This window comes from Bombyx mori, chromosome 1, assembly GCF_030269925.1.
Source record: "Bombyx mori chromosome 1, ASM3026992v2".
In the NCBI taxonomy this organism is placed as follows: domain Eukaryota; kingdom Metazoa; phylum Arthropoda; class Insecta; order Lepidoptera; family Bombycidae; genus Bombyx; species Bombyx mori.
The window spans coordinates 6,426,757-6,452,799 of NC_085107.1; the positions used below are offsets into that span (position 1 = coordinate 6,426,757).

The 26,043-nt window shown below is 36.4% G+C and overlaps 1 protein-coding gene across 2 annotated transcripts in view; it reads right to left on the reverse strand.

Annotated features, from left to right (window-relative positions):
- Positions 1–6,170: 6,170 nt before the first annotated feature.
- Positions 6,171–26,043, reverse strand: part of LOC101739885 (peptidoglycan-recognition protein SC2) — a 28,389-nt gene continuing 8,516 nt past the window's right edge. Inside the window, exons 2-5 of one of the 2 annotated variants that reach the window (XM_038010646.2) lie at positions 18,754–18,909; positions 16,792–16,993; positions 14,264–14,376; positions 6,171–12,885 (exon numbers count right to left, since the gene is read on the reverse strand). In XM_038010646.2, coding sequence (XP_037866574.1) covers positions 12,635–12,885; positions 14,264–14,376; positions 16,792–16,993; positions 18,754–18,909 — 722 coding nt within the window. In that variant the 3' untranslated portion in view covers positions 6,171–12,634. Of the gene's footprint in view, positions 12,886–14,263; positions 14,377–16,791; positions 16,994–18,753; positions 18,910–23,451; positions 25,301–25,516; positions 25,673–26,043 lie in introns of those variants that run through there. The other variant, XM_004929757.5, reaches the window with a different exon arrangement.

The window sequence follows — 26,043 nt, forward strand, 5'->3', positions numbered from 1 at the left end:
TTTATTAGAAACTAGAAGCCAGTACAATAATGACAGTATCTTTTTCTGAATGAAACACCTCAACTATGCTTGTAGTATTTTTCCCTATTATACATAAAAAATAAGCAGTAAAACTTCGGTTATTCCTATATATAGTATGTTAATAGTGTATAGGGTAATTTTAAACAAACATCTCGTGTTACAGAAGTGCCGTAGGTATTTTAAGAGGGTTTTGGCCATTTTTTCTTTTCGTCTTAGTTTGGAACCATGTTGTGTAATACCGTGATGTTTGGGGTTATTTTTTTTATTCTACCTATGCTGATAGCCTTGAGAGGCTATTTCAGCGTTGTCCTAGTGTGAAGGTGTTGCTAGCACTGGCTCTAACAAGATCAGTGCTTCGCAGAATCTACTGCCGGATCGGAAACTCGACCCACTGAGAAGATCCGGCGAGAAACTCAGTGGGCGGAGGGTTATAGTAATCGGCACCAGTCTTGAGCTCTGACCTTGATACGTGCAGTAATGCATTTTGGGTCTGTTTGGGGGAACGAGGTAAGAACGGGGGTGACGCCGGCCATATCGATTACGTGATTGGATCTTCCCGCGTCGCGTCACAAGCCGTCAGTTTTGATTGGTTCCCTGTGTTGTGCAAGCGCATCATTGCAACAAACTACGCTTTCTTCTAATTTTATTAACTCAAATGTTAAATGTTATTATCTATATTTATTAACCACATATTTTTTGTCAACCTTATTTTATTCTTCCAGGCACCAACTTCCTATGAATAATGTACTGTGGATAAATGTACATTTAGTACCACAAGTACATATACAATATATATTATTTGAAATTTTTTAGTAAAAGTCGGTTTATTGTTTTTTGTCTTGGACCTTGATCAATACTCGTATAAAAAGATAACTTAAGAACTTGCTTATAACTTCCATAGTTTTTGTATGAAGTAGCTGTAAGATTCTCTTTCAAGCTTATCAATTAGAAATATGATTAGCTATATTATTCAAATGGTTTCCCTGGCACTACAGAAATCAATGAAAATCGACTAAAATCTTAATAGTAATCTTAAAGCTTAATAGTATAAATTCGTGTATTTCTTCCAAATCCGTCCCCAGACGGGAAAAGCAAATTAGCGGTAAAAACTCGACAACATACCTCTTCTATGGAAAAAAATGGGACAAATTGATAACCTTTTGGAAGTCGATCAAAAATAGGCTTATTTCTGACTATAATACGAGCGAAACGCCGGGCAAAACTATTATAAAATTACTAAACCATTTTTAAATTCCAAATTGCACGAAGTCAATTTAATTATAAAAAAGGTAATACATGAGTGATCCATTTAACTTTACCCTAAGTGTACTATGCGCAGGTGCCCCCCCCCCACTCTTGTGTCGAGAGCTCACGACTTGTGCCGATTACTACACCTGTAATGACAACAAGAAGACGATATTAAACCGTAAAATAAGTTTTAATTATATCTACGACCCGCGAAAAACGAAGAAAATATGTACTATATTGCTTAACCTACTTTCGATACTGATGAAGGGTGATTAAGAATTATAAACTTAGATAAGAGAGAGAGAGAGAGCAAATACATGAATAGAGCCTGTTGCTGCGTTGAACCATCGATAATGACGTAGGTTTTAAGGTTTCTTTTTACTTTTTACGACCATCGAAACTGTGTCTTCAATGGTCGTAAAAATTATTCGTGTGTGTCTTGTTTATGTCAATATTTTCATACGGTCATGGTGGCATAAATTGACGAATTAGGTAAGACGTGATTACTTTTCTAAGCTTGTAGTAAGATTGAATGCATTAGTTTGTAATTTAATATAAACTCACAATGTGGTCACAGATGGTGTTGCATTACTTAATCTGGCCATAAATACTGTTACAATTAAAAATTAAAAAAATCTATTGCAAATAACATTTATTACTTTTACAGTGTGTTAGTTTAATACATAAATATAAAACAATTTAAAGTATAAAAAGCTTATTCGAAGTGGTCTCCATTGACTGCAATACAGTCCTTTAAACGTTGAGGCCAGTTATCAATAGAAGCACGCACTCTTTCCATGGGAAAATTCTTCACTGCCACGACGGCCAGTCTTCAGGTCTGATGAAGTCCGAAACATTCATTTCCAACCAAGACTGCGCAGACCGAGCTTTATGACCTGGCGCCGAGTCTTGCTGGAAGGACCATTCTTGATTATTGAACATGGTGTTGTTAAGGGGCTTCACTACCTTCTCAAGAATGGTATCTTGATACACTTGTGCAAATGTTTTGATACCTTTTTCACAAAGTATGGCTCAGTCACTCCTTAATAGCCAATACCCCACCAAACTATCACTGAAGTCGGATAGTGCCCACATTGCACTCTGTCGACTAATTGGGAAGCTTCCTTAGAGCTTTGAGCATAAATACGGTCATTTTGTTTGTTAAAATGTTGCTCAATTGTAAAAAATTTCTCATCCGTAAACAAATTTTTTCTACGACCTCCCTTTGCGTACCGCTTCAGTAGTTGTTTCGATTTTATCACCCTATTCTCTTTTAAATTATCAGTTAAGAAATGACCAGTACGTCTCTTATAGGCTACAAGTCCTAAGTCATCTTTTAAAATTCGCGACATGGTTCTAGGTGCTATCTTCATCTCCCGAGATAAAATCTTTTGCTCTCGGACAGGATTTCTTCGAATTCTTTCCCTTACTGCTTTGACCACCTTTTTCGTACGAACACTACGTGGACGGCCAGATCTCTTTCTGTCACAAACAGAGGAGGTCGCATTGCACCTATTAATAGCCCGGTACACAAACATTTTACTAATACCAAGCGTATGTAGAGTTTTAAAAATTGCATATGGGTCCATACCTACTTTGTGTAATCCAATCACAGTGATTCGGTTCTCTTTATCATCCCACTCCATTTTAATATCGCAAAATATTGTACAATGTATTGGCGCCAAAATGAGAAAACTCAATGAGCAATCATATAAAAATGACAGATTCCAAATTCAAATGTAATATTTTGTTTACTTTTAATTGTAACAGTATTGATGGCCAGAGTAAGTAAAAAATAAAAACAATAAAATTGGGTTTGAACTTCGAATTTACTGTTCTTATCTGAAAATTTAATATTTCATTATTTTCGTGCAAAGTATACATATACTTCTACGATATTAACATGAGTGAGGTAATGGTGATCCTAATTACGATTTTGTTAGGGAAATAAACTTATTATACAGACCATATTTTAAAGGATCACTTAAAAGAGACGTGCGTAAGCCAGAACATTTACATATGATAATAATTTAAGATATGGTAAAATCATAAAAACTTTTTGGGTGGTACGAATATACGATCTTCCTTTTTTATTTGCTGATGTGGACGTATTTACTATTGAACCGCATTTTAATAAGAATTTTTAATAAGTTCAATAGGTTTTAATAGCACCGGTAGGAGGACAGCTTATGCCCGAGTAGGTAGCAGTTCTTGTGAGTCCGCACGGGTAGGTACCACCACCCCGCCTATTTCTGCCGTGAAGCAGTAATTCGTTTCGGTTTGAAGGGTGGGGTAGCCGTAGTAACTATACTGAGACCTTAGAACTTATATCTCAAGGTTGCGTGGCGCATTTACGTTGTAGATGTCTATGGGCTCAAGTAACCACTTGACACCAGGTGGGCTATGAGCTCGTCCACCCATCTAAGCAAAAAAAAACTCCACCTCCCTGCCCATGTTTGCTGCGAAGCAGTATTGTGTTATTATTTGAAGTTTTCGGGCAGTCATTGTAGTATATACAATTATATACTTAGAACTTATGTCTCGAGTGGTAGCGTTGATGTTGTTGATGCCTTATATAAACTTCGGTAACCACTTAGAACTAACTCGTTCACCGTTCTAAGCAATATAAAAAGCAACATGACTAAGTTAAGGCTCAAAGCTCTACTGAAGCTTCTCAATTAATCAGTATAGTGGCGTGGGCATTATCTATTAGCGTAACTATCAATGTGTATTATCTTAACCATTTTGCGTCCCAGAATTGTATCTCAGTAATTCGATTCTCCTTATCAACCCACTCCAGCTTAATATCGGCAAAATATCTAAAAAAGATTGGCGCTAAAATCAGAAATCACATAAATGTTATTACTTGATAGATTCCAGATTTAAATTTTGAATGTTTTTTTATTATATTTGCAGCTTGTTATTGTACCTTATTTTGAATAACATAATTTATTTTATTTCATCGACATAAAAAGGTTAGAATATCCAGAGATGAGTTAAATCAAAAGTTAATAACTTATTAAATCAATTTTTGTGCATCAAGCAAAAACTATAAAATTAGTTAAGTTAGCAATAATAAATATGTGATGTATTATATACTTCCTAACCTTGCTGTATCTACCATGCTACTTGTTGGACATACTTGCGGTATGCAGCAGATTGGCTGTGCCTCTGGCTTTGCTGACGTCCATAAGCGACAGCGACTACTTACCATCAGCTGGATTGTTTGCTCGTGTGCGTACAAAGGCAATAAAGAGACATAATACTCTTACGTGTTAGTAGGCATGAATAAATCTATGAAGCGATTTTTTTAATCTTCAAAGGCACTGCGTGATTTGGACGTTCGCACAAAAGTATTAAAAAACATTTTTTTATTATTATTTTTTCACAGTGGATGTGGTCGTGCTTACAGGCACCTGGTGTTAAGTGGTTACCGGAGCTCATATACATCTACAACGTAAATGCCGCCACCCACCTTGAGATATGAGTTCTAAGGCATCAATATAGCTCAACGGCTGCCCCACCCTTCAAACCGAAACGCATTACTGCTTCACGGCAGAAATAGGCGGGGTGGTGGTACCTACCCGTGCCGACTCACAAGATGTCCTGCTACTGGTAAGATTTTCCATAATATAAATTTAGAATATATAAGATAAGGAAATGTGTATTATAGTACATATCTATGGTATCAACTATAAATCGACGCTTGAAAGGCAAACGTGACTAAGCGACAATAACTGCTTTGTACATAAATGATAGGCAATAAACATAATCGATGCGCAAAAAAAAATATTCTAGGTCTATTAAAATCATTTCAATCCTACAGCTACTAGCTAGATTCTACTACAGCTAGATTCGTTAAAATAAATTTTGTTCTCAGGTATTTCAACTTTAAATTAGTCTACTGTAAAGTTCACGCATTGTCGTTTAGTCACGTTTGCCTTTCAAGCGTCGAAATGGTGTTGGAGTTTTGCAGTAGTACTCCGCGCTTAGTCGGTGAAGTAATAATAAAAAAGTTTGTGATGTAAACATTTGTTTTTCGCTACCGCAGGATATTTGTGCTTGTCGAAATCTGACGAATGACGATATTAGCCAAACATGGTTGCTATTTAGAATGCGCATCTATTTTTATGGCATCTGTAAACGTATTTATAATTGTCATTGTTTTTTAATGTCAAAAATGCTTAAAAATTAACCATCGTATTTTAGAGATTAGTCCATATTAAAAGACGTGGTTTCATCTTGACGCCGATCGCAAACGAATGAGTTAAGCACTCAATCACTAGCCGTACCGTAAGTTGAAAATCTCGGAACATATTTTTTAGTGCATCGGAAAGGCTATGAAGTTTGAGGATTTTAAATTTTTTATTTATCGAAATTTATAACAGAATGTATGAGTATACATTATTCGTTACAATGTAACATCTATACAATTTGTACAATAAAAGAAATATCCATGACTATGATGTGATTTCTCACTGTCGTTTTCTGAATTTGTAATATGCGTATTTTTGCCAAGAACAGAGATTTTCGATATTCCACAGTCTCATTATTTATGTTTGTTCGATTCATAATGTATTTAATTTCTTTTTTAAATAGTACTTTTTTGCACTTGTTCAGTCGATTCCTTCACGTAAGTGAAGTTGTAGATAATCTCAATTACTACGTTTTCTTCATTATTTGTTTACCCAGCTTAAGTGCAGTGTCTATATAATATATATGTATAATTTACTTTTTATCGGTTAACATTTTAGCTTCAGTAATATTTGTTGAATTTTTATACGAAGATGCTTGCACTCAATCATGTAATTGTGCGCCATCTTTGTGGTCTTAATAGTAAATATTGAAAAATTTTTCAGACAACATATTATTATATTATTAGTACGGCTGAATAAAAATGCTTTTTACAAAATTAAAAATTTATTTATCAATATCTGGAAACGATACAAAGTTTACTTACTTATTTAGTTTGTGAACACACACTTTTTTATGTCCAACGTTTTCATTAAAATATTTAAACGTAGCATTCTCTTGTTGTGAAATAAATTTTTGATATACATATATTTTTACTGTAACTTCACATAATATAACATTAGTTATGAGTATAAGTGGTCGGTTGCGTTTTAAATGTAAAATATGAAGCCTAAATTACTACTTTTTTTTTGGGCTTTGATTGGTTGACGAGCTCACAGCCCACCTGGTGTTAAATGATTACTGGAACCCATAGACATCCACAACGTAAATGCGCCACCCACCTTGAGATATAAGTTCTAAGATCTTAGTATAGTTACTACGGCTGCAACACCCTTCAAATCGAAACGCATTACTGCTCCACGGTAGAAATAGGCGGGGTGGTGGTACCTACCCGTGCGGACCCACAAGAGGTCCTACTACCAGTAATTACGCAAATTATAATTTTGCGACTTTGATTTTTATTACTTTACACGAGCATACTATTACACGATGTTATTCCTTCATCGTGGAAGTCAATCGTGAAAATTTGCTAAGTACGTATTTCATTAGAAAAATTGGTACCCGCCTGCGGGATTCGAGCACTGGTACATCGCTAGATACGAATGCACCGGACGTCTTATCCTTTAGGCCACGACGTCTTTAGACTAATTTTACTTTAAGACTTATGTGTTTTCCAACAAAGATTTTTTATATATATATTGATGTGTATGTATGAACTTAGAATTGCAATCAGTTGCAACTAGTAAATATCAGAATCTTATGTCGCATTATTTTCTTATAGTTACATATTTAAGGTAGCTACATTTTGTACAGCGGCTTTTTTACACAGCCGAAATAATTAAATGCTTTGAAGTTGGAATTAAATATATATATGAAAACTGTAATGTGATCACGATTCATAATCTCATTAAGATAATTCAGTTCAATTAAAAAATGTAGGTCACTCATCATCATTATCCTGCCCTTCTCCCAGTTACTTGGGGTCGGCGCAACATGTTTTTTCCTTCCATACTCTTCTATCATATACCACTTCTTCGCTCACTCCCCTCTTACCCATATCGTGTTTCACGCAATTCATCCATTTTTTCTTAGGTCTACCTCTTCCTCTATATCCTTCCACATTCATAGTTAGCATTTTCTTACCAACCTCATTTTCATCTCGTCTCATCACATGTCCATAGCGTCCCAAACGCGCACTCCTCAGCTTCTCTGTCACAGGTGCCACTTTCAGATTTCCTCTAACATATTCATTCCGTATTCTATCCATTCTCGTTACTCCACACATCCATCGCAACATTCGCATATCTGCTGCATGCAATCGCCTACAATAGGTCTCTACAATAACAAAATCATGTTACTTAGATGAATAGTCGAGCTTATGGTTCACTTATTGTTAAGTGAATGACGAAACGCTTGAATATCACCGCGTGAATTCCATACCCGTCTTACTAGTGATGTTGGCGACAGCGGCGTCGCCCCATAAAAATAGAATAATCTCAATAGGATTTGTAATAGATTTATATAGATACGTCTATAGACATAGACATAGAGTTATAACAAATAGATCACTATATAGTATAAAACAAAGTCGGTTTCTCTGTCCCTATATTCCTATGTATGCTTAAATCTTTATAACTACGCAACGGATTTTGATGCAGTTTTTTTTAATAGATGAAGTGATTAAAGAGGAAGGTTTATATGTACAATAATATCCATTAAATAGTGGAGAAATCAATAATAAATTACAGTTTCCGAAGCGAAGCGAGGGCAGGTCGTTAGTAAATAATAAATGGATAAATAAATAGAGTGCATGGAGATATAGACAGATAAGGATATTGATATAGTGCACATAGATTTACCATAGAATAGAACGTGCCATGGCTGTTCCTTGCCTTGAAACTGGAACGCAAGGCTGCTTGGCGCAGATATCGTCAGGACGGCATTACCGACCCATGCGGGCTTACAACGCGTCCTATTCTCTGTGATTATTACATTATTAGATGTTATTCCTACAACAGTAAATACGTACCAAGTGTGCATCTTATCAGAAATTCTGATCAACGTCCTCGTCGCACCCGTCGCTGGCGACGAAGGGCTCGACGAGCGAATTAACCCGTAGACACAGCCCACTGAGTTTCTCGTCGGATCTACTCAGTGGGTCGCGTTTCCGGTCCGGTGGTAGATTCTGCGAATCACTGCCCTTTGTGGAGTGTGTTACGGAGTGTTGCTAACACTGACCCTAAGTCAGTGTTAGCAACACTCCGGTTTGAGCCCCGTAAGCTCACCTACACACGTTAGGGTGAAGCTGAAATAGCCTTGAGAGGCTATCATCATAAAATGAAAAAAAAAAGACAGAAATATTAGTACTCATTTGCGGGGTGCTCGTACCGACAATCGTATCGCTTGATACGGGTACGCCGAGCGTCCTATCCTTTTGGCCATGACAATTTCAAACACACATGCACATGCGATAAGAACATATGCGATAGTTTAGATAAACAGCGACGCCACCATATATAAAAATATAACGTTATTAAGGACCAAAATAAATGTACGATTGGTAAGAACGGAATCTATGAAGAGAGTGTGGAACGGAGTGTTAAGATGTGAGTGAGAGAAAACGGTATGAAAGGAATAAGAGAATGACAGACAGAATGAGAGAGAAAAGGAAGATGGCGAAGGCGATTGAAGAGCAAGGCGTATAAAAGGTAATACATACTTTTAATTAATATAATACAAAAGATTTGACAAGATAACAATAAAAGTGCAACAATGGAATAACTTTATTTTATGTGCCACGATCCCAATTCCACATAAATGACTAGAAAACTAGAGAATGATGCGCCATCATAATTTCATGTGGATTTCGGTAACGGCTACAAATACAAAATTCTTATAGAAGATGAACGAAAACCCAACGATTAACCACATATGAAACGATTATGATTTATATTAAGTAGTGCTATAATTATTTGATTTAACGATTTAAAAAATCTTCTATCTTTCAGACCACAGATGTCCAATGCTGAACATAGGTCTCCCCAAACCACGCCACAACGAGGTCCTGCGCTGCGTCTTAAAATATTACTAGAAGTCGCCCAGTACTCGAAATTCGACTATAATTAAAAGAAATTATAAATTTGAACATTAATATGGTTCTATTGTCAAAGGCTATACTTTTAGAATCACAGATTTCACCAAGGCTACACTATAGTTAATTAATATTAATGACAAACAATATTAATTTTTTTTTTAAGGGATTTTATGACCTAGTAACTAAAACCTTTAGGTCAAGTCTTGTTTTAATTTTAATGATAACTTTTTTGTATGAAAATGTTATTATGAAATGAAATGAAGTTGATTATTATGAAACATGGCATGAAATAAAATGAAAACGAAATGAAATGAAATGAGATGAGATGATATGGGGTGAAGTATAACATAATCTCAATAAAATGTGAGACTATTGGACTTTTCCCGATCCCGAGAAGCTACGTTCAGCGGCTTTGTTTCATTTTCTCACATTTGTGCACTTTCACAGATACTAAACAGTTAATAAACCACCGTTATTACACATTTAAACCTGAAGAAACACTAATTAGACAAAATAAAACAAATCACACAACTTCACACCTCGCGTTCACGCAAAAAGTCCCCAATATTAATCTATTATTTGACCATACACTTTAAACAATAACAAAAGTTTGAAAATAAACACAAGAATATATGCGTGTGTGTGTAACGTTTTTTTATTGATTTAGTGTATTTTTTAGGCATAATTTAAAAAAAAATAGCATTCTGTACTCCTTCTGTATATTCTCTATAACAGCCTGGCCACGGGACATTCGCCGATGCGAATATTCGCGCGGTGCGAACGGCGAAGCGTCTAGCGACTAAAACAAGCGCATAGAAATGTACCTAACAAGCCACGCGCACCGGCGACCGGCGAAGCGACCGGCGAAATGTACCGAGCGAATCGCGCGATGCGGCGGGCGAGCAAAACAAATGCATGAATACGGACGGCGCGAGCCACGGAGTCGAGCGGTAGTCGCGGCGAATAGTGCAGTGATTAAATGAGTTTAGTTGTTTTCGCCGCGAAAAATTAACGCCGAAATTTTTATATTTTTTATTTATTTTTTATTTTATATTTTTAAAGTCGTCGTGGCCTAACGGACGTCCGGTGCAATCGTGTTGAGCGATGCACCGGTGTTCGAATATCAGGCGGGTACCAATTTTTGTAATGAAATACGTACTCAACAACACTCAACGTTCACGATTGATTTCCACGGTGAAGGAATAACATCGTGTGATAAAAATGAAATCTTCAAAATAATAATTTGCGTAATTACTGGTGGTAGGACCTCTTGTGAGTCTACACGGGTGGGTACTACCACCCTGCCTATTTCTGCCGTGAAGTAGTAATGCATTTCGGTTTGAAGGGTGAGGCAGCCATTATAACTATACTTGAGACCTTAGAACTTATATCTCAAGGTGGGTGGCGCATTTACGTTGTGGATGTCTATGGGCTCCAGTAACCACTTAACACAAGGTGGGCTGTGAGCTCGTCCACCCATCTAAGCAATAAAAAAATAAAATAGCTGAAATACTAGCTAGACCAGCTATTTGGAAGTCTAGCCACCCAAAGTATTTCTCGTACTTCTTGTGGAATTCTCCATCTATAGGTATACTCCGATTCTTATTCAAATCATGTACTTCACAATCTTTTCCAAATAATAGGTCCTGAACCAAAAAACTATTAATTTGTAAGCAATATCGAGATAATTTCGATATAGACATTTCGCTGTCGGACTTCCTTACTAGTCGCGGCGGCGAACGTGAGTACCCGTGGCCTGCAAACGGTGCTGCGCGAATGGTCGCCTCGCCCACCGCTTCGCTGTTCGCCCCGCCGATCCCCGTGGCCAGGCGCTAAGTGTGGGAAGTTTTATTATCCCCTGTCCACGCAACTTTCGCAAAAAGGGGTAAAAAGTTTTTGCTTCACGTATTTCCATCCATAATCCATAAAATATTATTCACTGAAATTATATAAAAGCTGGAATTTGTATCATTATCGTCTTCAGTACTATTAGCCCCTTAGCGAAATTCAACAATATTTACTGACACCTTATGATTTACATTACAATACAACAATAATTAAAATTGTCTTATAAGGGTTGGGAGAAAAGTCATCGATTTTGTTTTGGTAATTGTATATTCTCGATTAATGCAAGCAGCGTAGGTTTCATTACGCAGGATATTGTTCTGAGTTCTACATTGTATAGAATTTGTCGTACAAAAACATAATCTCTAATCTAATCTGAAAACTTTAATGGATTTCATACCCGATCTGATACACGTTCGGATAACATATAGTCGCTGTCGCCGAAAACATGTCATTTCGGATCCTACCAATTCACTCTCGTTGCTTTTAGGCATTCCAAGCACCGTTGTCGACGAATAAAAATATTTAATGTGCAACTTAACCCACAAACACAACACAACCCACAATCTTGTCAATCTGTCAAATCAAAGTATTCCAGAGCAAAATATCATAAAGGAATCTCTGAATAAACATTTAACATATTATTTGTGATTTCATAGATAGATGCATCGTTTCTTTTCTTAGCACTGACATATTATGAGGTCGATCTATTGTACAATATAAGATCTTTTACTAAAATAAAGCTTTTAAAATTAACAGATGCTTTAATTTATTCGTCTAGTTGTTTGTCTGTTCAACTTGTAGTTTGAGGGCTTCAATTTGTCAATCTTCTTCCACACATCATCTAGCAAATATCAATAGAGCATTTCCGCATCAAACTATACTAGTACATACGAAACATTACCGTGCACCTACTAGGATAGATTGTTCTTATTATTATCTTAATCTCTGTATTATTATTGTTATTATCTTCATCTTATTCTATCGTGCATATTTATAGTCTTAAATTATAGACTCGGTACTGGGCCGGTGCTTTGCCTTCAATGTTTCGTGATGCTTTTGCGGCGTCTACAGTTGCACAAAATTCACAAGAAATTCACAAAAACTACACGACTTACATGAACTTTGAATTTGAACGATGACAACTTCTCATTGATTCGGGATTATAAATTGACGTATTAATTTGCCTAAACAAATGTTTGGTAAACGTTTGCTATAGATAAAAAATACGTTATAGTCATTTATTTCGTAGATTTGAATGGTTTTGATAAAAACATTAACAGTATAAGCTTTCGTTTGCCGTTAATTGGACAATAGTGTCGAATATAATTATAGTAAGGACCGATCAAAAATCCTTTACGATCTGTTATTATGATCAAGATTCACTTTAACTCCATATCTTTATAGTAAAAATATGCTTAAAACGAACTAATATTAAAAGTAGTGGCACATTTAGTTTTCACTTTCGATCATTGCATAGATTTGCGTACAAGTTTTGTGTTTGAAACGTCCGCTGTGATCAAAATGCTTCAATTTTTTTAAGGCATTATACAGGTTGATTCCCGGACTGACTGTTTCACGGATATCACAAGCACCAACAATATAGTAATCGGGATGTAGGAAACCCCTTCTTACGCCGTCGTCAAGTAACATCTGTGTTCTATTAATCTGAAGATCTGTGGCTTCCAGCTCGCGGTAATCACCTGTAATAATAATAAAAACATTTAATTGAATTTTTTATACGACCGTTTTCACTCTGCAAATGAAACAGCTCATTGAAATAGAAGACTTTTCGACATTGAGTTTTCTCATCAAGTTCAGATTAAGGCCACTATTTCGAACGATTTATTTTCCGCGTAAGACCTACTAATTAAATATATAACCGGGAGTGCGCACATTTATAAATACTTAAAATTTAGTATGATTATATTTTTTAAATCATTTATAGATATAATTTAAAAAAAATGTACTGAAATATTTTAAAATAACGAAATCCAATTCAACGTGTACATTTCGTAGAGTATACATAATTACATTCACAAGTTATTAAGCCAATAAATAGTTTTCAGCTTAGAGAAAAAAAAATGAATCAGGAATCTGTGGATCGCACCGGTGTTTTCCCTTGAGGTACTATATCCCGAGTATCTGATTTGTGGAAAAGTCGTGTACGATTTGTGTGTTACATAAAATATAACTATAATTTATCGTACGCGCCTTTTCAGTATAGTCGTATTATTATTATTATTTTTTTCGGAAAGGTAACCTTTTCTTAGCACTTTGGCTAGTCTGAATCACATCCACGGGCCTAAACCAAGTGAATGCAGCGTGTAGTGAGGAAAATTTATGTTGACTGTATGTTATTATGAGGGGCAATTTCGTTTTCGTCTATCTGCAAGAATTTTCTGACTATTCTACATGTATTCAAGATAGCGGCTTTTTGTAGAGTTATGTAGAGGGTTTTTAGAGGCTTTCTTTGAGGTCTAATAGTTTTAGGCTATGGAGAAGACGGTTGGGAATAACGCTTGTTGTGGAGAGAACTATGGTTACCATGTATACTTTTTCCTGTCGCCAAATTCTGCTCACTTCATCTTTGAGTTCTGAGTGAGCTTATATTTTCAGTTATTGTTTTTTGTATGTTCTGTGTATTAGAAACAGCAATGTCAATAAGGTAAGTGATTTTGTTAATTTTGTCCTGTACGGTGATATCTGGTCTATTATAATGAATTGCCTTATCGGTGAGAATGGCGCGGTCGTAGTAGAGCTTGTGTGTAGTATCTTCTAGAATGGTTTGTGGAGTATACCTATTATTATTAGAAATCACAAGAATTAATATTTTGAAAACAACCTGCTTATTCTAACTTATACAGGTGTCTTAATATAAATTAGACCTACATCGAACATTTATACACCTACCGAACAGTATGTAGGTGGAATGCATTTCGATCTAAAATACTTTATTGACCCACATACACCCCCGAATCTTCATATCTCGTTGAACATAACAGTAAAAATTATATTAGATTAAGCAAAAATAATATTTATTGCCCGAATAAAATTAGTTCGAATAAATTAACTTCTTACCTATAAAAGCCACACCGACCGAACAGCTATTATAAGATAAAGTATGTGCTCCCATAATGCCCCAACCGCGTCCTTCATAAACTCTATTGTCGTTGCCAATTATGAAATTGTAACTGAAATCAGCATATTTTTCATTGATTTTAATTAATTAATTTTGTTATCTCCGCGCGAAGCTTGAATAGTTCTTTAGGCTACGAACGAATAGTAAATAGGGAAATAATATATTTAAAACTTAAGTTATTGATGTGTGCGCTTGTGCACTTATAAACGGTTATTACAACAAATGGTTGACTTAATCCGGTGATTTGGGAATAATTGTTTTATATAAATTACACATTTTTACTGTTGATAGGGCATTTCGTGAACTCACACGCGTAGGTCCCACTACCCTGCCCATTCCTGCTGTGATGCAGTAATGCATTTCAGCTCGAGCCGCTGTACTATAAAACCAAAACTTTGAACTTATCTATGTCTCAAGGTGTGTGGCGGCATTTATGTTGTTGATGTCTATGGGCTACGATAAACACTAAACACCAGGTGGGTCGTGAGCACGTCCGCCTTTCTAAGCAAAAAAAATAATAAAATTTATTATAAATGAAAAGGAAATTAAAGTAAAGCGCTTTGGATTCGTGTATTAGAGCTGCTCCGTTGATTGTTTCTCGTTGGTCCGATCAAATTAGGACGACATGGGACTTTGGAGTATCCATGTCGTCTCCAACTGATGTTGGGATCAGTGACGCTATCCACTGCACAGAGGACAGGAATGATTGGAGTATCAGAATCCAAACAAAAGCGCTTCATAAAGGTCGCGACCCTCAGCCTTGAGAATCACGATGCAAAGAGTTGGAAGACTTCTTTATTATTAAAACGTGAATAGACTGACAAAGCTGCATCCCTAGCTTTATGAAAGGTGATTTTTTACCTTTTTAAACTCAATTGAACTGATACTTTTGAATGATAAAACGTGCGCCCCTGAGCTGACGCCCGCGCTAACGCGTTTGTATCGCCTCTCTTATTGCACTAACAGGGTTCCGTCTTCATGGAAGACCGCCCACGTCCACCCTATCCCCAAGAAGGGTGACCGGTCGGACCCATCGAGTTATAGGCCTATCGCGATAACTTCCTTGCTTTCCAAGGTGATGGAGCGAATAATAAATATACAACTCCTGAAGTATCTGGAGGATCGCCAGCTGATCAGTGACCGACAGTACGGTTTCCGTCACGGTCGCTCAGCTGGCGATCTTCTTGTATACCTTACTCACAGGTGGGCTGAAGCCTTGGAGAGCAAGGGCGAGGCTCTTGCTGTGAGCCTTGATATCGCGAAGGCCTTCGACAGGGTCTGGCATAGGGCACTTCTATCGAAGTTACCATCTTACGGAATCCCCGAGGGTCTCTGCAAGTGGATCGCTAGCTTTTTGGATGGGCGGAGCATCACTGTCGTTGTAGACGGTGACTGCTCTGATACCATGACCATTAACGCTGGCGTTCCACAAGGTTCGGTGCTCTCCCCCACGCTCTTCATCCTGTATATCAATGACATGCTGTCTATTGATGGCATGCATTGCTATGCGGATGACAGCACGGGGGATGCGCGATATATCGGCCATCAGAGTCTCTCTCGGAGCGTGGTGCAAGAGAGACGATCAAAACTTGTGTCTGAAGTGGAGAACTCTCTGGGGCGAGTCTCCGAATGGGGTGAATTGAACTTGGTTCAATTCAACCCGACAAAGACACAAGTTTGCGCGTTCACTGCGAAGAAGGACCCCTTTGTCATGGCGCCGCAATTCCAAGGAGTATCCCTGCAAGCTTCCGGGAGTATCGGGATACTTGGGGTCGACATTTCGAGCGATGTCCAATTTCGGAGTCATTTGGAAGGCAAAGCCAAGTTGGCGTCCAAAATGCTGGGAGTCCTCAACAAAGCGAAGCGGTACTTCACGCCTGGACAAAGACTTTTGCTCTATAAAGCACAAGTCCGGCCTCGCGTGGAGTACTGCTCCCATCTCTGGGCCGGGGCTCCCAAATACCAGCTTCTTCCAATTGACTCCATACAGAAGAGAGCCGTTCGGATTGTCGATAACCCCATTCTCACGGATCGCTTGGAGCCTCTGGGTCTGCGGAGGGACTTCGGGTCCCTCTGTATTTTGTACCGCATGTTCCATGGGGAGTGCTCTGAGGAATTGTTCGAGATGATACCAACGTCTCGTTTTTACCATCGCACCGCCCGCCACCGGAGTAGAGTTCATCCATACTACCTGGAGCCACTGCGGTCATCCACAGTGCGTTTCCAGAGGTCTTTTTTGCCACGTACCATCCGGCTATGGAATGAGCTCCCCTCCACGGTGTTTCCCGAACGCTATGACATGTCCTTCTTCAAACGAGGCTTGTGGAGAGTATTAAGCAGTAGGCAGCGGCTTGGCTCTGCTCCTGGCATTGCTGAAGTCCATGGGCGACGGTAACCACTTACCATCAGGTGGGCCGTATGCTCGTCTGCCTACAAAGGCAATAAAAAAAAAAAAAAAAAAACTTACGGAATGTCATATTTTTGTTTTTCCAAATAAAACGTTTGGATGATCCGGACTTCGGCCGCACACGTGATAAAGTTGGAGCATTTCGCGCTCACCGTGTGTTGGACGATGACCAGTCGCAACGGCACAAACTGTGTAATTGCTTCTGACCCATTGTACTTCTTGGCCAGCCACATATCTCTAGAGATGTTCCATGGGTGAGGTGCTGTGGAATGAAGGACTTAATATAAACTAGTGGTCGCGCAGTAGTCCAAATTCGATTATAATTAATTGAAATTATAATTTTGAACATTATTATGATTCTATTCAAGTCAAATTCTATAATCACAGATCTCGCCAAGACTAAGCTTTAGGCAAATATTAATAAAGACAAACAATATTTAAACTATTCTCAATTCGACCACAGACTATAAGCAATAAGAAAAGTTTGACATTATACAAACAGTATGCATGCGTGTGTGTGTGTGTGTGTCAAATACATGATAGTGTGTGTGTAATGTTTTTCTATTGATTTATTGTATTTTTTATCAATAATTAAAAAAAATGAGCATTCCGCACTTTTTCTCAATGTTTTCTATAAGTGTGGGAAATTTCATACTGCTCCGTCCGCGCAATTTTCGTAAAAAGGGGACAAAGTTTTTGCTTCACGTATTAATACATATACTAATTATAATATAACTACACTCGTAGAGTAGCACTTCTCTGGTCTTGAACGCAACCGCAGTCTATTGCTTTAGTTATAATTAGTATATGTACCGATAAGCGTTTGCAGATCTTATCACCAGTGAACGGACTTTATGATAAGTACTGAAAAATATTCATACAGCTACGTCAAACTTAATTATGATCGTATTTTTCGGTAAAAATATGAATTATATTTTATAAATCTGCAAGTAAAAATCGGTAATAAAATAGGCAAATCTTGTTTATGTCAAATGCGAAAAATAATAAGTTTCAGGTTAATAAGTTTAGTCCACTTAGCGTTAGTTATTTTTAAACAAATATGAAGCGTTTTGAGGTTAGTTTTTACGCGAATTATCACTAATGACTAAACGCTCCGGTCTGTCCTTGTGCTCTTATCAGTTCTGTACAAAAACAAATATTTGCTATTAATAAAATGAATTGTAAGTGTTTTAACATTAATAGCTGTAGCATTTGAATACATTTTCATTGTGTGGAGCGAATTTTTAGAACAATAACTTATATGTATTTAACTAACTCTCCGTCCGTAGGCGTCAACCGTGTGACGTACGCCTTACATCGTGTAGGCAGAGTTGTTCGTACTCAGCAGTAAGATGAAAGAAAGCTTCATACAGGGCTAAAGGATTTTCATATTTCATCACAATTCGTCAACACTAGTGACGTAAAAAGCTTTAGGTATCAATTGCTTTAGGTATCAATTATAATGTCAAATCAAATCAAATCAAAAATCTGTTATGACAATTTTTACAAAAATGTCCTACATCTTGAAGCAATTGTAGGAGTTGTAGTAGGTAGCTATTACAGAACACAAAATATTTGCCTGAATCTTACTAATGACGTTTTCAGGATAAGTTTGCGTATATACAAGTTCAGAATAAAACGTTTGGACCGTGTGTTTATTGAGGAATTTCACTCAGTCGGTGAAAAACTCTGGGCTTACTGTCGTACTTTCTATAACGTGCTAAATTGTGTTTTCTGACAGCAAATTATTCGAACCATAACCATTAACCATTTGATTTAAATTAGTATTTGTTTGGGTTTTCCCCGAATCGTGGACATTAATTTTTATTGTCATTATATTGTTTTCTAAGTTTTGAAACTATACAATTTTCGTGGTTCACGGACGACTCAAACGCTTTAAATTGCTGGCGTTGTTCTAAGTATATTAATGAATCATTTACTGTATGATCTCATGTATATGCGCGTGTGATCGCTTAACATGAGGTGGGCCAAAAGTTTGTCTACATTGTAAAATACACTTACCAACATCGTCGTCAGTGGTCGCCTTGGCTGACAGTGTGAAGTAAAGTGTCAACGCTATACATATGATTAAAGCTGAAACAGCAGCAGCACATAGCGATCTTTCCACTCTACTTGTATTCTTCAACACTTTCCATATGAAGCGCGGCAGTGGAAGTTCTGGAAAAAAAATTAATTTCACTTTATTAAAATAAATTTGTCATCCTCTAGATTTAACTTGGTATACCGAATGGGGTGGACAGTAGCGCATTAAATTCAAACATGCCTTGCACTAATGAGCCCTCGGATATATAATGAAATAATAAGCTAAGACACAGAATTATCCTCATATGCGTAAGAGAGTAAAATAAGTTATTTCAAATATCATAATATTCTTGTGTGTAAAGAAAAACCTTCATTATTTCAAACTCTTTAGTTTTTAAAAAGGATTTTTCTTCAGTGTCGTTCATTAAAGTCTGTCATTTAGTAAAAAAGAAACTTCGGTTTGTTTAAAATATTAATTTTAAAAGAGATTAAGGGCTCTTAATGTTGTTTTGTTATTGTATCGCAGAAAACACAATAAGTATTTTATTGTTTATTCATTCTGAAATACTTCATATCATTTTATTTGTGTATTATTTGAATGTGTTTTATTGTTTTGTTTCGGTGCTGCTTTAAAACGTTACAGCACAGATCTTAAAGGCTAGATATGTATACTTTAAAATTAAAAAAAAAAAACCTCTATTTACTATGCTAGCTAATTGAAAACAGTGTAAAAGTAGTCCTATTAAGTTTATTAGGAATTAAATTCTCTTATATGTTTTATAATTATCTAGTTAAATTTTTTGTGTGTTATCTCTGTACGGAGCTGACTGTATGTTAACCGCTTCGCTAACGAGCACTAAGACCCTAGTTTAAATGGTAACTTATAGGGTAACATTTAAAAATGCACAAAAAATTAAAAACACGCCTGTGCAAGTGTACAAAATTATAGAGAGAATAGCAAACCTGGTTGAATCTAATTATTAAAATTTGTTATCTCTAAATAAACTAATTCAACAAGAATTGCAATGTATAACGTAGCCGATTGTGTTAGATTTCATAAAGAGCCATGGCTGACTACTAAAACTGGAACTAAACTAAATAACTATTGAAATCAAAAATATTTTTAAATAATTAAATATTTAGTACTTCTTCAAACGGCGTAATTTATTTAAGTATCAATCTCTAGAGAACTTTAATAGCCACAAGATTAATTAATTAAAAAAATGTTATCATTTCATTCTCTTCCCACACTACCCACCCAGACATGTTACTAACGTCATAATAGATAATAGCGCTCATACCGAATATGCACAGACAACTTAATATATGCTTTGCAGGTTTTTGTGCTAACTTACGGTGAAATTGGCATAGATTTGATATCGATATCTGATAATTATTATCTATCTAAATATAGGATACTTATCAGTCCTATTGTAGCTAATATAGCAGTTGTTTATCTTTATATATTCATTAGTGAAATACGGTCACGCTCCGCTGTGACTCTCATTGCTAATTATGACATCGGGTTTACGTATATTCCCGTAGCAGCGGAAAAAATTGTTTTGCCCGCTACGGGCGCGATGTCGGAGGTGAACGATAATATGGGCTTACGCATTGTGCCCGCTTTTATCAAACAGCGAGAGGCTTAGGGGCTGCCTGTCTATTTTTAAATTAGGCTGTCGTTGTGACATAGTACGGGGATTCTATATGAGACCTTTTTTTTCCTACTTATGCTGATAGCCTTGAGAGGCTATTTTAGATTCTCCTTGACGTGTAGGTGAGCTCACAAGGCTGAAACCGGAGTGTTGCTAACACTGGCCCTAGCAAGAGCTGTGCTTCGCAGAATCTACCAACGGATCGGAAACGCGACCCACTGAGAAGATCCGACGAGAAACTCAGTGGGCTGTGTCTATGGGTTAATTTACTCGTTGAGCCCTTCGTCGCAAGCGACGGGTTCGGCGAGGTGACTTGTGCTTGAGGTACCTAAAAACACCGTTAATGGATCGTAATGACGTGTTTAGGGCGAGCGAGATCAGTCTCTGATTCTGAGAGTGACAAAATCTGTTGTCGGGGGTGCAGGGCACCAGCATGAGCAGTGCTACACCCGAGTACGGATATAATGATATTAACAGCTCCAAATCCTAAATGCGTTGATAGGTTTTCAGTCGAATACTGCCGGTAAAATTTTCGAAAAAAATAACGTAAATATCAATTAAAGTCAGTTTTATCCCGAATGATATCGCAAATTTAGTTGTACCTTTTCCTTTGATTTTATGCATACAATGTGCAATTGTTTTAACTTTTATGTAGGATTGTGTTTGTTAATAGATTTTAAGTACTAAATTTTTAAATAAAGACTGTTTGGTTGATACAGATTGTTACCAACTTTTTGGAATCCAATTTATAGGCATTAATTTATCGTAAGAGACTGTTTAATGTCCTGAATTAATAGCTAATTAAAATAAAAAGTTTCAGTAGAGTGTCAGCTGTGCTCACTGGGACTTTTTAGACGGTTTGAGTGTATTGAGACTATTGCGTCGATACGATAACGATCGTCTGATAAACTGAAAAAACATGTATCACACATACACTTCTCTGGATGGAAATCGGACACGCGGGCGGACTTTTCGGACGAATGGGCAAGCCTCAGTTGAGAGGCTAACAAAGATTTGGAGAGACCGCAGAATAACCAAAAACACAAAAGTTCGGTTAATGAGATGCCTGGTCTTTCCAATCTTTCTGTATGGGGCTGTGACGTGGACGCTGAGGATGCAAGACCGTCGTAAGATTGACGCACTGAAAATGTGGTGTTGGAGACGTCTCCTCAGAATTCCGTGGACCGCGCACCGTACCAACATTTCGATCCTGAAAGAGCTCAACATCAAGGAGAAACTATCGTCAACAGTCCAATTACGAATCCTCAAGTTCTTCGGGCACATCACTCGTAATGAGGACTCCATTGAGCAGTTGGTGGTGCAAGGGAAAGTCGAGGGCAAAAGATCTCGCGGACAATCTCCAACACGATGGACCGACCTCATAAAATCTGTGACTCACTCCATCATAAATGTTTGCTCTCACTCTGCGAAACATTGTGCCACATGGCGTCGCATCGCGAGAGCATCGATATCGCAGGATCCGACTGATGCATGACCACGACCACTCTGTCAAGAGTGTACGAATAAGAAGATAGGAAGGGCAAGCTAGGGACGCTCGGAGAGAGAGAGACAGCATTCTACGATGTCTTCTCGGTTCTCTATTGGTGGTAACATTACGAAAGAATTTTTATTATCGCATCGCGTTTTGTCTATATACTCTTAGAATTAGCCTTCCACTATTACGAATGAAAAATAATGTTGTGATTATATCGTACGATATAATAACATCATACATACCAATTCTTTGCTCTGGTTTTATCTTGTCTAAATATTAGTCATTTCTAAAATTTCTAGGGGAAATTTTATAAAGAAATATGTTGATTTAGGATTTCAGAGTCCTAATTACATACATATAAGTATGTAATAGGAGTGATGAGGCATTGTCTAGTAAAGTTATATTTATTTCAAGAAAAACGTGAAAAACATTATGTGTATGTACATTTATAGTAAAACCGTTACGTTTTTTGTGCTTTAAATGCCTTCATGCCATCTGTTTCACCAAAATCAAGAATCTGTCGCATGTTATTTACCCTATATTACTCAGGTTTCACACGCATATATCTAAAGATAAACAACAATATTAGATTAATTATTTTGTCTTGCTATAGTAATGATTTACGAAATAATTTAAGGAACACATACAGGCTGTTTGTTATCCACGATACCTGGCTGCTCCTGGCCTAGTGTGGATACCGTTAGTAATTATTGTAAATTTTTTGTTGATGAAAAATGTTGATTATTATAAATAATTAATGTGGCCCGATGTTTGTCCAAGATAAACTCCGAAACTAACTATTTTAAATTTAAGTTTTTTTTCTTCAAAATATGCACTTTGTTCAAATTTAAGTGAGTTATTATCTTAATTTATAATCAAATTTTGTTATTATTGTAAATTACTTGTTTAATATCTGATAAAGGATTATTATTGTCTATGAGCTCTATAAGCTTCTAATAGACGAAACTGTCTAACGTCTTTGAATAGACAAAAACGTCGTTTTTGTTTTATGCTTTAATTTGTATACGTATACGTACGTATGTTTTTAATTAAAATAGAACAGCCCCTCGGGATAATCGATATTTTATTTTTCTAAATTTATTAAAGAAGGAACAGTTGTTTTTAAATACAAATAAAGTATTACTTGAAAACAAAATACTGTTACACCGGTCAGAGTAACGCCATCTATCGCCGAATAGCCGAACGAACATCGTAGGATCTAGTAGCATCTAAAACGCTTGAAAGGTACAACGCCATCTATTGTCAGATAACGGAAACACACAATATTCGACTTCTGTGGAATATTCTCGACGATTCTAGGGATTTCGTCTCGATTATAAAAGCGTTGCAGAGATGGCACGCAGCCAGTCAGTAATCGGAACTACTCGAAGCGAAAGAAGCGAATTGAGATTTTTAAAGTGTTTGTGAAGTCTTCTAAGTGTTGAATACAGTTTTTAAGTAGTATTCCGGATAGAGCTTTTATTTATCCTGAACCCCAGCGCGTAGCAATACTAAAATAAAACGAGATTTTTTAAATATCACACATTCATTTATTTTCTCTTAAGCACAATGCGAGAACCAATCATGTGATAGATATATGTAGTAATATGTACATTTAATTTTTTTTTGTTTTAAAATTTTTTTAATCATTAGTTTTTCTACATAATAATACTTAATTGTAACTTGTTTCCATGATTAAAATAAAGATTTGTGGTTTACATACAACTTTGCTGCTTACTAGTTACACATACATATTTACATATTTTACACATGCGTAAAGTGTTGCACAGATACTTACTATACAGGTTTACTATACATTACTATGAAAATTGTTAAGAGAAAGGAATTTTCTTGTCATGTCAGTCGTAAATAGGGAAACCAAAAAACTCAGGATCATTGTCAAAATATTTAAAATTATTTCAACTGCAAGTATCTCGAGGGACAGAAACTTTTATTTTTGGTTATTTTTCTTCAATCCGCCTTTTTTTGTAAGTAACAATTTCTTCTAAACAATTAATCATATCAACTACCTACCTAAGAAAATTTAAAATAATAATATGGTACTTAATTATTTTTAACTACTTTAATAATCTTAAAATTAATTGAACTCAGTCTTGAATAGAACAACAAAATACTTTGTACGAAATAAATTGACACTACTTGTATTTTCAATTTTATATATATTTGATATCCACAACAAATTTTTCAATATAATTAACATTTAATTTGTATTTTTTTTTTTAAATGGTTCTAAGTAATATTAGCATTGGAGGTGGTTGATACTGGTGCTCTATAAGCCCACTGACTACACCGTCCTTTTTGTTGGTTATAATCAGCAATAGATTCAGATTGGAAGGGAAGATAAATCAAATGCATTCGAACCGAATATCTCTCGTTGAAATATGGATTAATAGTAATTAAATTTAAAAGGTTTTAAATTTTAGCTGATGAATAACAACGAAAGCAAAACAGACAGACCCTTGGACGAATGAAGGCTTCAATTCAGAAAGATAATACTATACTAGAGATCCGCCTTGGACTTGTAGCTAAATAGATAATTATTATAGTACGCATACAGTACTTTAAGTCATAGTGTAGTAATAAACAATATCCTCTTATTAAAAATCTTGACTCAATTTGCACATAGATAACTTCCACATTGACTTATTCCTTACTTTACTACTTAAGATACAATAATGAAGTAAAGAAAGTAACACCAAAACGTGTTTCGTTGGAACATCTTATTGTTTGCTTACATACCCGTATGCGCAGAAAGTTTTTCTGCTAGTTACTGATAAGATACTGTCACACGAGTAAATTTTAAATGCCATTAATAGCCAACCTTAACCCCGGAGACAAAGACTGCTGTTTTCAGAGCTCCAGTGCTTCAAATTATGTAGCTCACGTATAACGTTAGGTCCAGGACTTATAGTGAGCGACGCTACCTGGCATTGGCCATACAAAGTGTAATCAGGTCGCAAGACTCCTTGTTTTACAAGTTGATCTAAGACGATATTTAAGTGTTCAAACTGTACAGGTGTCGTCTTATCCTTTGTATAATCCCCGAGGAACATGATTAGTATGCTTCTGCGGTTCCAAGCTATCGCCATTGCACCGAACACATTAGCGCCTCTGCCTTCGAATACGATGCCGTTACCAGACACGAGGAAATTGGGACCGATATCTTGCCATCCGCGATGCAAATGGCTTTTCTGCACATCCAACATTTCCTTAATACATTCGTACTTTTCAGTACAGTAGTTGGTAGCGCTGTGACCAACTATGACGAAGGATAGGGGTAAATCGAGGAAATCCACTGAGTATGGCGACATCGCTTGCCAGTCACTTCGACGAAGATACCAGGGCTCGTGTATATCTAATCAAAATAAAGGAGATTTTATGTAAAGTTTTATCAGCAGACATTATAAAAACAATAATTAATTACATCTTAGATTCACATAAAAATTTATAAGGAAAGTTTATGATTTGTTGTTGCTGACAATGGTACAAACATTTTTATTATTATTAAGACCAGAACGGATAAGGTATGGAATAAAGTTAACCACTTAAGGGTTCAAATTGGATCACGTACCTAGATCGAGACGTGTGAGCTTGGATAGCGCGTAGTGGGATATGTAGAAGCCCAGTCCTAATGTGACAATGAGCGTCCAGCAAACAAACACGGCGATACTACAGCGGAGTTTGCGTGTGCTCTTAGATGATATCAGCTCCTGACCGAGTATTTGGCCTAAAACAAAACCATAATTTCTGGCAATTTTTAAACTAACAACAGAATACATTTAAAAATAAATCATTTAATTTTCTGTTATTACAAAGTTCATAACGGTATTCATTTTTTCAAATAAATTATGGTTAGCACCGATCATATTATTACATTTTGTGTGACACGCTTCAGTTATTATTATCGTTTACGTAATCATCAAACTGCCATTTCCATGTGTTAAAATTTTTAATCGATAGTATTTTAAAGTGGATGACAAGATTGAATTATGTTTGGTACCAAAATTAATGCTTCCATAAACAAATACCCTCTACAAAACGAAGTGGTAAGGGAACCGTTCCAAAGCTGCCCAACAACACTATACCTTAAATAGAACA